This window comes from Homalodisca vitripennis, chromosome 7, assembly GCF_021130785.1.
Source record: "Homalodisca vitripennis isolate AUS2020 chromosome 7, UT_GWSS_2.1, whole genome shotgun sequence".
Classification (NCBI taxonomy): Eukaryota; Metazoa; Arthropoda; class Insecta; order Hemiptera; family Cicadellidae; genus Homalodisca; species Homalodisca vitripennis.
Window position 1 is genome coordinate 106053854 of NC_060213.1, and position 18007 is coordinate 106071860.

The following is an 18007-nucleotide window of genomic DNA, read 5'->3' on the forward strand; positions in this document are numbered from 1 at the left end:
TAACAATTTAACGACTATGGATTTAGTATCTAAGGGTCTGGTTGTTTTCTTCTCAGAACCTAAGGATCCTGCACAGTCTCCATCTGGAGACTGCGTGTGTGAACTTCATTTTATAACACTTATTTCAATATTATGTTAACTACTTGAAATAACCAGGCAGAGTTTTTACAGGTTCTTTGTGATGCCAAGGAAATGTTTTCATTATAGGAGGTAATCTGCACGTAGCAGTGGAATGGCTTTCTTTTGGTGTGTTGCTGGTGTTGTTAGTTGTATGCCATAATGTTTACACAGCAGGAATCACTTCTGGCTGGTTTATACCTTCCAGTTGAACCCACTATTGGGCACAGCAAAAACCGATGTGTCAATTAAATCTGGGCAACCTTATGGATGTCCAGGAGCGGCACATCATTAACCGCAAATGTTAAGATTCTGGGGTTCAAGGCGATTCGATAGACCTAGTCTACTGTGGGAGATGACTGTTGGAGTTGGTGGGGTTTGTTCCCTAACCTCAGAGGTTCTTGCTAGCCTTAACAAAGGTGTGCCACCCCCTGCCTACTATGACTGGAGAGGCTGGTTTAGAGCTGTTCCCTTCTTCTGGGGAGCCATGACTTTGAGATGTAGTGCCCTAATTCTTCCTCATGGATCTCCATAGGAGGCGGCCCCTACTCCCTAACCTTACCCATCCTGAATATCCTGTCACTCCGGAAGCAGCGCAAAGGTTCTTACAGGACTAAGAGCAATTTATAAGCTTCTTGTCCTAAGAGAAAAAAAAATGCCACAATGTTATTTGGTTATTACGCCAAAGCAACCTACAGAGGCTAACTTTTACAACGTATTTACTAGTATATTTTAAGAAACAGGTAACTACTTTTTAAACCAATTTTAAGTAAAAAATCAAGATGTGATTTTGGAATAATGGTTAAAATTTGATTAAAAACTTCAATTAATCTAGTGTTACAAACTATTTTCATGAGAATAGTTGTTCTTCTGTATGAAATATAGCTGCTATGGCCATAGTCTAGAGGAGATTACACTTGCAAAATCTGTGTACCGGAGGAAACATGGCCACTGAAAATTCTACAGGGATTTTTAACACAACTCCAAAAACTCTTAAAAGTGTTAAAAATATCTGGGTGATTTACATCCTGCTAAGGCTCAGAAATTTTAACATATTAGAATAAATTATACTCAGTTTAATACATTCCCCATCACCTAAAGTGGTAATATTCCGGAGAAAGAGTTGAGTAAGCTTTGAAACATCTTATATTTAATACTAATAAGCATATATTATACTTATTTAAAGTTCCCTGAATACTACGTTTGGCATTTGTTACATTACATATATAGCTGCCCAAGGTTAACTTGTGATAATATAGGATTTAATGTTGCCATGTCGATAGTGGGTGTTATATATGAACCATGTTAAGACATATAGAAGTACAACAACTTTATTTCATTAAATACTGTTGTTCATTTTGGTTAAAGCCAGATTGAACCGTAATTTTAAAATGTTTGAAATAGATTTTAAGTTAATGCACTGCTAAGATATACAATATAGTTTTAGTTTATAATGTTATAAAACCACTTCATGAGTTCTGATTCAATTATAGGGTCTTGTGCCAATTTTTCTGATATTTCCGAGTGCCTCCGCAGAAAACCAGGTAGCCACTTCATATTAGGTACGTAAACTTTCTTGGAACTTCTTTTGGCACTTGTTCCACGCAATGTGTCGGATGCTATGGCCAGTAATTGTTTCCTGGAGATGGGGAAGCCGTCTTGCATCATTGTCATCACCCTCTCAGCGATCATCTCCTCCTCTTGAACTGTCGGAATGGACATTCCTAGAGGATTCTTCTTTGTTGTTTCCGGCTCACGTCCGTGGTACCTGGTCCGGAGAGTAGATTCAGGAATATTAAACATTCTGGCAGCTGCCCTAAGTGAACTTCCATTCTCGACAGCTTGGATGGCGGAATTTACAGCTTCCTCTGGATAATTCCGTATTTTTCTGTGCATCTTGAAAAACAAAGAGAAAACTTTGCTGACATATTTCTTTTATAAAAAGAGTAGTATTAAACGAAAAGAAGACTTTAACTCAGAAAACAACCAATAAAGCAATTACTGAATTTTAAAACATCTGTGTTTAGCTACTAAGTCCTTTGTTGTGGTCCAAAGTCTTATTAGGAAACGAATTGTTTGTGTGGTCCAAAAAGCAAACTATTTTATATAAAGACGCAGTGTTTCATCGTACTTATAAACTTCCAAAGAAAAACATTTATTATTTCGCTTTTTAAAACTCAAAACACAAAGCAAACACCCACTACAAATTAATGCCCTTAAAAATCAGTTATATTTGCATATAGTTAAATAACATCACCCCAGTTCTAAACTACAATCTTTTCAGTTATTTCTGCTGTTGTTAGTGCTAAAGGAGTTTCTAAAGTTGTCTAGAGAATTTTCTAATCCCATTGTATGCAATGAAATTATTGTCAGAACAAATTAGCTACTAAAGTAAGTTTCCCTTTCTATTAAGAGTAGAATTTATTTTTATTTCCTCTAACTCACAACAACATCATTTGCTAATAATTAGACCAGAAACCTGGGTGGAACGACTGGGACAGAGACATCATCCCTTTGTTCGGCACAATATTACTCAGCATGGGATATCATCCACTCAAAATGTGGTGTTCCTGGTAAGTGAACCTATCATCGAGATGCGGGGGTTGTTAGGGAAATCGAGTCGATTCTTTGAGGTAAATATTCCAATTATATATATCAAACAGAAATATTGCTGATCTGAAACACTAATTTCTCTGATACTGTGTGCTAAACAAACCTAAAAATAAAATATAATTTCCTTAATTCATAAATTAATAAAAAACATAGAGTTAGAGCCTATAACTCATTCACATATTTTTATAGGGGCCTGATTGCCAAATTGCCTAAATTTTACTTTAAATGCCTGTAATTTCAGGTGTAGTGATAACAAATATTTTCAACTTTTCTCTATTTAGGGAAGTTATGATAAAGATCTATGAATTAAATGTATAACAATACTTTCCAAACTCAAAATTGATTGCATGACCTTAACTAAGCAGAAAAAGATTTAAGTATTTTAATTGTGTATTTGCATTAGAGTTAGAATTAAAAATCACTTCTTAATAAATTTGCATAATTAAACATTGGACCCATAAAACCAGAAACCAAAATAAATCTTTCTGATATAAATTGAGATTACAAGTTGAATGAGATGATATAAAGAATATATATATATATTATATATATATATATATATATATATATATATATATATATACACACACATAGATAATTCAAAATCAAATTCTTTACAAAACCATGAGACATTACAGAATCAGTATCTCTTTATTTCATAAACATGAATTTCAAATTCAAATCTTTATTTGTAATTAGGCTATATTACAAGAAATAGACATTTTCATACTAATATTAAATATACTATGCAGTATACAAATTATCATTACTACAATAATGATAAAAATCTTCAATAGAATATGGTGCAATCCTCAGCAAAAAACTTGTAATTATTGTTTTGAATACATTAATACTTAATTTTTTAACATATTCAGGTAAACTATTATACAATTTAATTTGCATATATTTATGACTGTTTATCACTTTTTGGAGTCTGGTACTTGGTAAATTAAGATTATCACAGTTCCTAGTATAGTGGCTATGATACACATTGCACTCAACAAAATCAGATAAATGTTTTTTAACATATAATAAATTACACAATATATAGAAGCTAGGTACAGTTAAAATCTTAAAACTAATGAAATATGGCTTACAACTTTCTATCTGACTTATACCAGCCATGACTCGAATTGCCCTTTTTTGGCATAAAAATACATCGTTAGCTCCAGGACTATTTCCTCATAGCAATATGCCATAGTTCAAGTGACAATTAAAAAATGCAAAATAGGCCATACACAAACAATCAGATTCAACATTTTAAGCTTAAACAAAAAGTATAACACTCTAGACAGTTTAGTAATTAGCTGCTCAGTATGATAATGACAACTAAGTTTTGAGTCTAGGTGAATACCGAGCAACTTGACATGCTGATTGACTAACTCTCCATCTACTTTCCTTAGTGTAAAGATGATTTGTTCTGACTTATCATCATTAAGTATTAACTCATTTGCTGAGAACCAGTCACCAGCCTTTTCCACTAATAGAGCAGATTCATGTTTCACATAATCCAGAGAGTAACCTTTAACCAGTGCTGATGTATCATCTGCAAAGAGGACAGACTCATGGGGGAGGTTGGATGGAAGATCATTCATCATAATGACAAATAGGAGTGGCCCCAAAAAAGTTAGGAAAGTGTGTCATATTAACTTAAAACAATACAATGTTAAATATTTACAGAGTTTCATAATTTCTGTACAAAAATTCATCAACGGAGTAAAAAGATTTGTCAATGAACCAGTCTTTCAGTTTCTTCTTTAAAGTTATTGGTAGACTATTCTTCAGACTTGGTGGTAGGGCATTGAAAAACTTTGCTCCGGGATAGGACGGCTTTCTCTGGAAGAGTGCTATTTGATGTGTAAGTAGGGTAAACTGTTGGGAATGTCTTGTATTTTGTAGATGGATGTGGATAAATCTCTGTAAATTCTCTTGTACAGCATACATAATTACTTCTATTATATAGATGGAGGGTTCTGTGAGTATTCCCCATTCCCTGAATGCATCCTTGTATGACTCTCTTGGCTTCAGCCCAGTTAGTATCCTTACAGCACGCTTTTGTAGGACTAAAACTTTCTGGAGATTCTCCCCTGATGTGCCTCCCCAAACCAAAATTCGATATCTTACAGGACTTTCAAAAGGTACATAGTATAAGACTTTAACTGCCTCTACAATGGAAATTGTTCTAGTTCTTCGAATTGCATACAAAGCTGAGTGCAGTTTGCTACATAAAAACTCCACGTGGGTGGTCCATGACAAGCATTCATCTATAATTACACCCAGATGTTTTGTTGTTACTCGCTCTTGTTTCATATTTGGAGGTCGTTTGAAAAATATGAATAAATTTGGCTAAAGAAATACAACAAATTCATCTGAATTGAGTCAATGTTAAACATATTAGCCATAACAGTTATCAGTCCATGCCTGAACTAATTAATAATAAGAAAGAGGACACAATAATACAGCATGATTAATGATAATGTCACTTACATACACATTTTTCTGTAATAGGCTCAGCAAGTAACTGTCTAAGGCTTTGGACTAAAAGTTTGACAATTTGGTACTCAAATTTAGGGCATGGTTAACTATTAAATTTTAAATATTATTTTACGAGTACATTTTTATTTGTATTTTTCCTATAGGTTATCATTTTAAAAATAAGCTGGACATTGACTGTGTGATTAATCTGTTTAAGTATTAGATTGTAGAGATAATTTTCCTTCTAAAAGCATTTTTCTTCAATTGAATTCTTAAAATATTTTGGCTCGCTGTCGAGAGCCGTCTTCAATCCACTGATGGTAAACTGAAATTGCCGATAACACATCTGCCTATACAGGTGAACTGAAAGGGGTGGAGCTTTATCATGATTGCTGAAGCTTAACCAACCAACGACCTGCATTGATCCATATGGCTTCTTTATCATAGGCTTCTTCTTCTTCTTCTATGGAGCGGCCTAGTGCCATGTACTTAAGCCTCAAGGGCCTTTTGCACACCCCGGAAGCACACCATGAGGCCGACCAGTCAACGGTTTCAGCAATTCTACAAACCACCAAAAACAACCGATCAGGTCCTCCTGGGAAAATTCGCCACCCTTGTCCAAACTACCCAATATGGCGTACCGCTCCCTTGCTATTGCAGGGCACTCAAAGAGCAGGTGTTCAGCAGTTTCCTCCTGCTCGTTCTACACATTTCCACACATTCTACAGAGTGGATCCTCCCGAAAGATACCAACTATATGGAGATGTTTCTTCAGGTGATCATGTCCTGTAATTAGACCCATAACCTGATAAGACCGATCTAGCTAAGGAGAGAAGATCAGAAGCCACTCTGAGGGAAGGTGTCTACTGTGTCCACTTATTCATGTAGATATTAAACGTTACGTTTCGCCAATGTAGAATGAGCCAAAACTACATGGAATTTTATAGACTTCAAATGTACACAATGGTATCTTGTCCTTCACTGCTCTCAAACAGTTCTTAAATTTTTGAGATAACTGAAATACAGTTTTGTTAATGAGCCTCGTCTATATCCTTCGTACAGTAATTCTGGGTACTGTAACAATTAAACGACAAACCGAGTAAATAAATAGTGATTGTAAAAACAATATCATCTGGTATTTGGGAGTACTTGTGGCTGAGCGGTCCAAGGCGTTGGACTTTGGGTCTGAGTTAGAGACAGCGCAGGTTCAAATCCTGTCTGTGACTGTTGCAATTTTTAGCAGTACTGTTGACATTGTATTTTACCGACTCACCTCCATATTCTATTCAATAAGATCCTCATATAGGCCAGCAGTCCACAAGGACTTACAGAATAAGGCTAAAAAGGAAATTGGCCTCTCATTCACAAAAAAAATGTCGTTCGGTATTAATGCAGTAAATTATTCAGCAATTTGGAATCAACCAAAAATGTATACATTAGTAGAAGCTCACAAGTATTGGCTCATAGTATGGATTGATTCCTCTCAGCTGGAAACCTTCTTACCCTATAGATATAGTCTGCTAGTTTGGTTGTGTTGCAAGTTGAGTGCAACTATAATTGAAATCAGTTTTAAGGTAAAATCTTTCATGAGTGTTCCTTGGATATTGGATAAGTGAGTGTTATCTATGCGGAAAGTACTGGAATAGTAGGTATCGGTTGAATTTTAAGTAATACATTAAGCTTTGATGAAGAAAATTGCATAGACATTATAATCTATATACATGATTAAATGTATTTCACAACATTAGTATCTTTTAAAGTAACAGGCTCTAAATCTGACAGTAGGAAACAATCCTTCAGACAAATTGTTTTTACTTTTTGAATGGATTGTTATTTATACTTTGAAAGTGAAATTGAGTCATATGGCATGTTTACTGTAACATCCTAATTGAATACCTTATCTACAACTGATAAAACACTCTCCACCATCCATTAGAGTAGTTCAGTGGATAGAGACTCAGGCTAGTAACGTGGAGTACTGAGTTCAAATCTGACTTTAAGGTTATCTCTTTGCTTGTAAAAATTTAATTGAGCTAATATTACTTATCGAGTTTTTGTTACTTGTATTTTATTGAACAGACAAAATAAATACAGTTTATATCACAATAATATTTGCTAAATGTTTATAGGTCTAACTGGATTTATGACGTATTTTTATTCTCATTGTCACATAAACTATTGAACTTTAAAATATATTTATATATCTTTCATTGTGTGTTGCTTAGCAACAAAATGAGTTTTAGGTAACTTTTAAAAATAAAGCAAAAAGTAAAAACTTCTGACTTTTAACCCTGGAGCAGCTGGTATCTAAAAGTCTTGTAGTATAAGGCTATATTTGCTACATTTATTTATTTACAAGCAATTTATAATAAATTATCTCTACACTTTACATACTGTGTTTTTATGATGATATACAATGTTTTATTCAGTAATATTTATAGAATAATATAACATACTAATAAATATAACTCATTGGTTTATATATTCTTTACATTACGTGAAACTTGAAACTAAAAAATTAAATTTACAGAATTGGGGGGTGGACCATGCATACCAAACTAACATAAAGTTGGAAATAGACAATTCCAAAATAGCTAAACAGAGAAAATTTCTAGATTCAGAAAATATATAATCGTATGATCTTTTTACAAGAAAAAAATATTTGGTGAGCTATTACACCAACCTAGGCCTATTTCAAAATATGGCTTAGGTTCAAAACAAGTCATTGATACACTTACTGGCAAAATACTAACACTTCTGTCTAAAAATTTCCAAAATGCAGTAAGTAACTAGTACATAAAAGTGGTAAGATAGACTTTGAAGGCAAAACTATTTACATCAACATATTTGAAAACATGGGTTAGTGAGATAGACTTTGATATGCTTACCGGCAAAACACCAAATCTTACAAAAAGTTGAAACAAAAATAAACAGTTACATAATCATAATTTATCACTCACACATTAAAACTGAACTATATTTATTGTTCTTCGGGTAATAAATAAATCAAATTCAACCACTGAAATAAACTGTGTAAATAAAAAGCGTAGACTCAGCAGATGAGAACTGCGACTCTTGAGAAACAATGACAAACGATCATGAATCAGCAGTTTAGAAGGAAGAATAAGAATAAAAAACATTTTGTGTTGATAAAACAACTCTTTGTCATTTCAATGGTACCTAAATATCGCCACTAAACTTGATTTTAAATGTTATAACAAATTAATCATTTTACGATGTCATAACGTTCAATTTTGAACTACTGCCACTACAGCGGTAGTCTGTGTTGTTAAAAAATGAACGATTGCTAACTCTAGGGTTAATACACCTAATTTTGGGTTCTAAAAATATAAAATGCCCATTTACAACTACAGTAAGACAATGAACAAAATATTTTTCTTATTTCACACCAACAACATTAAAGTATGGCATGAACACTTGACAATGTATGTCTGTACGTAGTGTCAGAGCTGATCAAATACAGAACTCATAAACACGAAACTCACATCATAGACAGTGGAATAAAACCTTGAATATCAGTAGACTGTAAAATATGTGTCTGAGAATTACTATACAAAATTTCATGGGAAAATTCTGACTTACGTTTGAACAAATAATAAAAACATGAGTCATAAAAACATGAGTCGGTACAAATAATATCGACGGGCAGCTCCAGTGTAAAAGAACTGATCTTTCAGAGTTTTCCCACTCCCTTTTAGTCTTGTACCATAAAGATAACACAAAGTGGTTTATTGATCAAATAAGAATCCGTAAACTAGGATTAAAAAACACGCAGATTTACTGTTACACTGATATTAAACAAATAAACCAATGTGCTTGGAAGTTGATGGATAAAATTCATCTCTAAAATGGAAAAATACAGGTTTCATTGCAAAATCAAGTTAATTCCTAGCTTGATCCTGTCTCCATATTCTCTAAATAAAAAAAAAAACTGGTTTTAGGTCTTGCTAGAATCACATTTTTGTTCACAAGTGAACACTATCCAATCCGCTCTGAAAATTAACTAAATGAGAAAAAAATAGCTTAGTGATACTGGTTCAATAAATAAAGCACTGCTATATGTCATGTAATAAACAGATTAACCTTCTGAACTCCTGGAGATGGTATGGTGTGAGAGAGTTACCATACATGCTGTACTGTACAGTATCACGTGCAGAGATATGATGTAGGGGAGACTGGGGGAATTCCACGCACATAAGGAAGGACAAATTTTTCCGACCATATTCTACCCTAAATAGTCTCCAAAATATTTTCTAAAGCGTAACATACATTAGCTTCCATATAAATATTCCACTAAGCTGTAATTTATATATATATATATATATATATATATATATATATATATAATATAAATTTATGTTTATAAATTTATAAACTTTTATATATATAATTATATTTATGTTATAGTTATAGAATGAAAAATTTCTAACTAATGCCTTGCATGTGCATAGTATTCCCCACGTCATTGGGTAATACTGCGCAGAGGTTGGGGTAATTTCACGCATGTATTTTTATGAGTGTTAAAAATAAAACTGAGCACCAAAAATAGTTTGACATATTTTATTTACAAAACTAATAAGTTTATTTTGACAAAAACATAAAAAAAATTGGTGTTATAGTTGAGAAGTATATAGTTGTTATGAGTATATAAGAATATATAAGTATATTGAGAAGTATATAATTTAATGATCATTACATTAATATTGGTGAAGGTATATTGCTTAAGCAACAAACAATGAGTAATAGTAGTATTAGTTATGATGAGTTTCTTAAAAAAGCTAAAAATTCACCTGTAAATTTTCTCTGGAAAAATGTTAATGAGCAGCAAGTTTTTGCAGTTGTTAAAGCTTTGAAATCATCTAACTGTGAGGATATTTTTGGATTCTCAAACAAAATAATAAAATTAATTGTTCCTTTCATAATTAAGCCTTTAAAATATGTAATTAACCTTAGTTTGTCTTTGTCACATTTTCCTGATTGCCTGAAAATATCAAAAAGTATACCACTGTTTAAAAAGGGTGACAGAACATGCATAGATAATTATAGAACAATAACAATTGTATCAGTGTTTTCTAAAATTTTGGAGACTTGCGCTAAGGAACAGATTTTAGAATTTCTGGATGTAAATAAAATTTTATCAAGTAGCCAATTTGGTTTTAGGCCAGGCTACTCTACTGTGAAGGCACTGGATGAGGTTGTCTCTCAGATTCTGTCAGGTTTTGAGGCCCATGAATATTTGGGCATGACTCTGTTGGACCTCAGCAGGGCCTTTTACAGTATTTCACATGACATCTTGTTAAATAAATTAGAATATTATGGGATCCGCAACGATCAGTTAAGTTTCTTCAGGACCTATTTGTGTGGTAGACTACATATGGTTTGTGTTGGAGATCAATATTCATCTCGAAAAGAGGTTCTTGCTGGGGTCCCACAGGGTTCTGTCCTTGGCCCCCTTCTGTTTATATTATACATGAACGATTTGCCAATCAGTCTAAGCTGTAAGACAATATTATATGCAGATGACACATCTTTAATTGTAAAAGACAACTATTTAGCTAGCGTTTTAAGTGACATGAACAGAGTAGTTAATAAGGCTAGTCTATGGTTTGAGTCAAATCTTTTAAGAATTAATGAAAGTAAGACTGAACTCATACTATTTTCATTGAGAAATTTTGAAATAGAGGATGACATTTCCAAACCAGTAAAGCTTCTTGGTGTCTCGTTAGATCACAAACTTGTTTGGGATGAACATACTAATAATTTAGTATCAAAACTGTCAAGAGTGTGTTTCTTACTAAAAAAATTAAAGTCCTGTGTTAGTAAGGAGTTAATGAAGACTGCATATTTTAGTTTTTTTCACTCACATTTATTGTATGCCAATATGTTATGGGGAAATAGTGTGGGTGCTGACAGAATTTTTATATGGCAGAAAAGAGCTTTAAGAATCATGTTTGGATTAGGCTACAGGGAAAGTTGCAGAAATTACTTTACCAGCTACAATATAATGACTGTTCCTTGCATTTTTATATTTCAGAATTTAATTTATGTCAGAGAAAATGTTACAAACTTTATTAAATTTACAAATGTACATAATTATCACACTAGACATGCCAAAGATATAGTTTTACCTGTTGTAAGGTTGGAAAAATATGCTAAGAGCCATAAATATCTACAGATAAAATTTTTTAATAAGTTACTAGAAGCATGGAGACTGTCAAACATTAAAGAGTTTAAAACAAAAGTGGCTAAATGGATGATAAGCCAAGCTTTTTATTCAGTAGAAGAATTCTTAAACTCATAGAAATTTTATTTAAATAGGATATATTTATATATTTATTTGTCAGTTGGGCTAAGTTTTACTGTTTGTTTTAACTTAATTAATTTGTAAAGTGGTATTCGCTGAGAACTGTATTTATGTCTATATATACTGACTTTGTCCAATCTGTAAAGATAAATGACAATAAAAATGATTCTGATTCTGATGAGAATTATTTGCACAATTTTTTTGTCTTTGCCCCTTTTTTATGCATATATCGTATTCATAGTCTTCAGGACTGTCCCAGCCACTACACTCGGAGTGTGCCCAGAATCCACATTTGATGCATCGGAACCACTGTTCATTACCTCTTCCAAATTCGCCACAGAAAATGCATTTTTTGTTATTTTGAACACTGAATGTCATATCAATGTCGTCGAATTTGTTGTCGTTACACATTTCTTTCAATGATAACTCAGACTAGTTTGTTTCAGAAGGATTGAAGCTTTTTTTTGCTTCTTTTGTGGATGGTTAGGCCTGTCTTCCTTGTTAAAACTCAACTTCCATGTTAGTTTCTTAACTGCTTTCCTGGATGATTTGGTTGACACTTCTTTTTGTTTAGCTTCTTTTTTCTTTTGTCAAGCTTCTTTTTGCAGATTCTTTTCCTCATTTCGTTTCTTTTTTCTTCCAAACTTATCTTGATGGGGGTGCTGGTAAGTATTTCTGAATGCATTTTTTTTTTATTTATGTCCTTCTTGTTTCTATTGATATATTTTGGGAGCTACTTCCTTGAATGGTACAGATTCAGTACAATTGGTTGAAGTAGAAACAATGAGTGAGGCTATAGAGCATGTGTCTTTAAAGGAAGATTCAGCATCATTAATCACAACAGGTTCTTGGAATTCTTCTGCAGGAGTAAAGTCCTTGTCATAAAATTTGTCTGGGTCAAACGGCACAATACCTGCTCTCTTAACCTGTTGACGAGTGCAGCAAAACATACCCAAATGAGTGCGCACGGCATTTGCCGTTTGGTCCCATATGAGGGAGCATGGTATTTTCCATTGCAGACTAATGACTGACAGTTCGTTCTCACTGACTTACTGTGACGTCTAGCGGAGATTTTTGGAACTTTTCAGTTGTTCCTAATAGTGTCGCTGTACAGTATTGCTAGTCCTGTATCATGGTGGCACCTGGTGATAACTTTTAAAACTATTTTACGGAGGCGGAACACAAGACCCGCTACGCCACCGCCATTTCATAAGGCCACTCCCCCAGAATGACACAAAGAAGCGTAAACTACTCAGGCAGTGCCATGTGTACAAACACACCACTCGAACTGGACAAAGAAGAAAAGAAATAAGCTATGAATGTTCAATATGTGAGGTCGCCCTTTGCATATATCCTTGTTTTGAGCAGTATCACACACTAGCAAAGTTTTAAAACGAGATTATTGATTTTAACAATCTACAATGTATTTTTATATACATTTAAACTATAATAAACAAGTTTATTAACATTTTAAAGTTTTTTATTATTTTACTCCCTAAAAGTCTGTCACTGGTCAATGAGGCACTCAGTATGGACCGTCATAGCGGCACGGCAAATGCCGTGCGCACTTGTCAGCAGGTTAAAGCCAGAGACCGCATTGCATATTGTGGCTACTTTAACATAAGCTTTGTTCAGCAAACTAGCAGCATCTGCAATAGTAATTTTTCTGTGGGCGTTTTGAACCATGAAAAAGCCACACTCTCTTGAAAGCCCTCCTTTTAATGGGCCAAAGAAGCTAATATCTAGGGGTTGAAGACCATGACGTGTGAGGAGGGATCGAAACCAATGTTATATGATTTTTCCTACAAAATCCATAAGTCTCTAAGGAGATTGTGACTTACATGACTGTCACAAATCAAAAGTACTGGGCCATTTATGGTTGATTTCACGTAATCTCTGAAATGATGAAGCCAAACTATAACTATAACTTTTCGTTGATCCAACCATTATTGGAACAATGGTATGCTCCTCCAATAGGACCACCAATCAGGAGATGAGCTGCCATTCTTTGTCGAGGATAGATCATCATAGATGGAACATAGCTGCCAGCTGCATTAAATGAACACACAACTGTAATAGTTTTTTCTCTCTCCGCCCAAGTCGCACAGCCCACACTTTTCTGCCCTCTTTAGCAGACTTTTTTTGGACATTGGAAACCCTTGTTTCATCCATGGTGTATATCCGGTGAGGGGGTAAGAGTTTTTGTCGAACACCTATTTTATGTTGCAAAAAAATAAGGCAACCTCCTTCGTACTGAAAGCCTGAATGCTGTTAATATTAGTATTGTCGGGTTCTCTAAGCTTTACTTCGGGTACAAGTACAGCCAATCATACCCAGCTACGCCTTCATCTCTATTACAATTGTGTCTAATGAGATTCTTTTCGGCGATCTCAAAGCCAGACCCCTCAATTCTATGGGGGTAAGCCCGTAAAAAATGTTTGGTAACTTAATTACATGGCCGGAAATTTATTTTTCTTGCTCTGGGGTAAAAGTTGGTTTTCGTCCTAATGCTGGAACTAAATCTCCATTTCAGCTATTTTTAATTTGTTCCATAATGTGGATTGTGGAATTTCAAATTCTTTCCCTGCTTTTCTTATGGAGCTTCCATTTTTAATGGCTTTTAATGCTGATTTTAGTCGATCAGGAGTCAAGCTTTGACCCTGCGTTGTTCTAAGATATGTCCTCGGCATCTACAATGATAAAAAAATTGTAATCAAAATGCATAAATTTTGAAGCATGCAGGGGAATACAGCGCATTGCAGCAACGTATGTATAATTACCCCAAGACAAGTGTACGGAATAACCCTGAGTTGACACTGCTAACCTAAAACCTTTTTAAGTGAACTACTACAAAAAAAAAACATATAACTGTTATATGAATTTTTGTAAGAATATGTACAACTCACAATATGAAAATCATCTCATTTGAAGTGACAGGACTGAGTAAGCACACTACGAATAACTTGATAAATTAATAACAAAATAGTGAAAAACATGTTAACTTGCAATAGCTGCTGTCCAACTACACAAATGACATCTCGGTGCCAGCGCATGTAGTACTCCATCTATTTGCTAGATTGCAGCACAAACCAGAGCTCCTAAACTGTTATAGCTGATCTGCTAGTAGCATGTGCGATATTATCTCGATATCCGATATTATCTCAGTCTTCCCTAACGTCTGGAGATGGTATGGTGTGTGAGAGTTACCATACATGCTGTATTGTACAGCATCACCTAGGGTTTAGAGAGTTATACACACATGTAACACCTGAAGATAGTATGGTGTGTGAGTTACCATACATGCTGTACGGTACAGCATCACCTGGGTTCAGAGAGTTATATATGGAGTAACTCCTGGAGATGGTATGGTGTGTGAGTTACCATACAAGCTGTACTGTACAGCATCACCTAGGGTTTAGAGAGTTATAAACATGTAACACCTGGAGATGGTTGTAAACCTAAACGTAAATGTAAACCTAAACGTTTTTCATCAAATCAGTTGTTCATAGAATCAGATATTCTCACGATCCGTCAGTTATATATTAGGAATGTGATGGTCTACACCTATAGGCACAGGGAGGCGGTACTCGGTCCAAACACCCAAAGGTACTCTACCACGGCCGCTGTGGGGGGTGGCATGCGGGCTCCTGTCATTGAGATGACTGTGAACCTGACGAACGCACACTACGTGGCGAATGCATTGTACAGGCGTTTGCCTCCAGTGATAAGGGACCTGCGGGCCGAACCAACCGGTCTGTTCAAACCACTAATTACTACCTGGCTGCCAATGGTCGGCCCTGATAACGCTGTGTCTCTCCTCATTCCCACTTACCGTTATTAACTACAACTACTTTCAGTTGCTTTGCCGTCGTGTCAGCATATAAAATATGTTCAACCACTTGCTTAGATATTTATTTGTTCTATTTATTCTTTGTTCGTAACTTTTATTTTATTTTGTGGGACTGGATGTGTGAGCTGAATTTTGCTTATCGTATAGATTTATAAAAAGTCTGTTCTATTAAAATTGTTTAAAATAAGAGCTCGCCGTCACGCACAGGCCTCTGCCCATGTGGTGATATTTTCTTAAGAATAAGCTTGAAATTGTAATTATTGTATATTTGAAAATAACGAGTAATTTTATTTTATTTGGTATGGTATGTGAGAGTTACCATAAATGCTGTACTGTACAGCATCACCTGGGTTTAGAGAGTTATATATAATATAAATTTGAACTGACCCTTTTTATTCTTGTGAAGCTATTATCTTGTTTTCTGGCTAGTGACTGTTGGGCTTTCCTCAAATTTTCTCTCTTCATTTCTCTAATCATTGCTCTCCTGGATGGTAAGTTACAGTCCTGAAAACGATTATATTATGCATACCAATTATTGTATGAATAAACGTTAAGATGAATATGCTTCATAACATAATAAAAATAAAATAAAATTATAAAAGTATTTCTAGTTCCCAATTCTAAATCCAGCAAGTTTTTGCGTACCACGATAATCTTAAGCAGTTTTTGTTAAAATGTAATATACCAATAAAATTCCTACCAGTTCTGGATTATGCTGTAATATAATACAAATTTTTATATCAGAAAATGTAATACCAGGAACAAATTATCCTTATGTTGTAATTTTGTAAAAGTGTTTGAAATGTATGTTAAGGAGTTTAAAAAATTGTATACAACTTTTTACTACCCTATCTATCACATGTGTCAGAAGTTTAGATAAATTACAAAGTAAACAAAAGAAACACAGTTTTGTATAAATTTTTCACATACAATATAACAAAATCTCCAATAGGGTGGAGACAGTTGTTTGCAGGGACATATTACATACTGACCAAAAAACATAAAAGGCTTGACAAACTAACTTCAATTCTGAGATTGTTTGTTGAGTCATACGTTACTTAAACAAATAATCTAATAAGCAAAAAAATGTAAAAAATGCTGCATACATGACACTGCCAGCGCACAGTCACCCTTGACACTGTACATACTGCTCCTGTATAATTTGCAACATCTATTAGGGTTACTGAAAGTATAATACTTGTACAACATATGGTTTAAAAAATAAACATATAACATATTTCAAGTTCTACAATAAGCTAATAATAATTATTAAGATAGGTTAATAAAAAGTAATTTCTTTTTGGGAATTTTAAGAATGTTACAAACTACATGGCACACAAACATGCCAATATTGAGTCATTAAAGCATTATTTTTTCATTAATGTTTTTTGGAACTAATTGCTGCCTATACACATATATTTGGTAACTATTATCCATTAGAAATGGGCAGAGATGAGCAACTAAGCATCATGTTAATTCCTTGACAAGTACTGCACCACTCTGTTCATTTTAATTTTAATTCAAAACACTTTGACTTACTGGTGGATATAGAATGTTGTTCCAATGACCAAAAAGTAGTATATCCTAGTTATATTTTTCAAGATTTTATTTCACTTACGTTAATTTGTATGGCATTTGAAATTTTTAAAATATTAAATTCATAACTATTATAACTTAAAAACCAAATTTTATGCAGTAATAACAAAACTACTATATTTTTTGACGACCTTTTTTTACTATTGACGGCTCATGTGTACGAATATATACACTCAAATTCATTATGTGTTAACATAAATAACGAATAACAAATTTCCAATAATTTCAACCACTTTTTTACAGCCATAGCAGAAAATAGTCTTGATTTGAAGCCAAGAGTCCCAAAACAAACTGTTTCTCTAGGCTACAAACAATATAGGTATACAATAACTCAGCTACCTTTCACTAATGAACAAGAAATTTAGGCCATAATAAATAGTCTGAAACCAAAAACCTCGACCGAGTTCGATGAAATCTGAGCAAAAATGATTAAGTTCTGTAGTAAAGCCCTAATTCCTCCTCTAGCCAGCATAACAAATCCATCCCTTGCCCAAGGACACTTTCCTTCAAACCTAAAGCTCAGCAAAGTATACTCCAAACTAAAAGATGGAGACCATAGAGTAGCAACTATAGGCTCATATCATTAGTTTCAACATTCTGCAAGGTAATTGAAAAAGTGGTTTTGAAAAGACTAATGAACCATTGTGAATTTCACCTCTTAACAGAATACCAACATGGCTTCATCATAGGAAGATCAACAAGTCATGATTAAACTCACTGAGTTCATCATCAATGCCTTGGAAGAGGGAAATATGGTTACTGGAATTTTATTGGATTTCAGCAAAGCTTTTGACTGCTTGGGATACAAACTGATTCTCAATTAACTTGAAATAAGGGGACAGGCAAAAACGTGGTTCAAGAGCTATCTGGAAGAAAGAAGTCAAGTTGTTGAGATTCAACACACACAAAAGGGCATAACTCAAAAACCAAGATAAAAGCCTCTACCGATAAACAGAGGAGTACCACAGGGCTGTGTACTAGGACCAGTCCTTTTCATTCTCCTGAAAAAAAATGTCCCAAAATATCTAGGC

At 34.1% G+C, this 18007-nt stretch overlaps 1 protein-coding gene across 13 annotated transcripts in view; it reads right to left on the bottom strand.

The window, feature by feature from the left end:
* Window positions 1-18007, bottom strand: part of LOC124366144 — a 113190-nt gene that overhangs the window by 42372 nt on the left and 52811 nt on the right. For all 13 annotated transcript variants that reach the window (XM_046822467.1, XM_046822464.1, XM_046822463.1 and 10 more), the window contains one exon: window positions 15768-15884. In XM_046822467.1, coding sequence (XP_046678423.1) covers window positions 15768-15884 — 117 coding nt within the window. The remainder of the gene's footprint in view (window positions 1-15767; window positions 15885-18007) is intronic.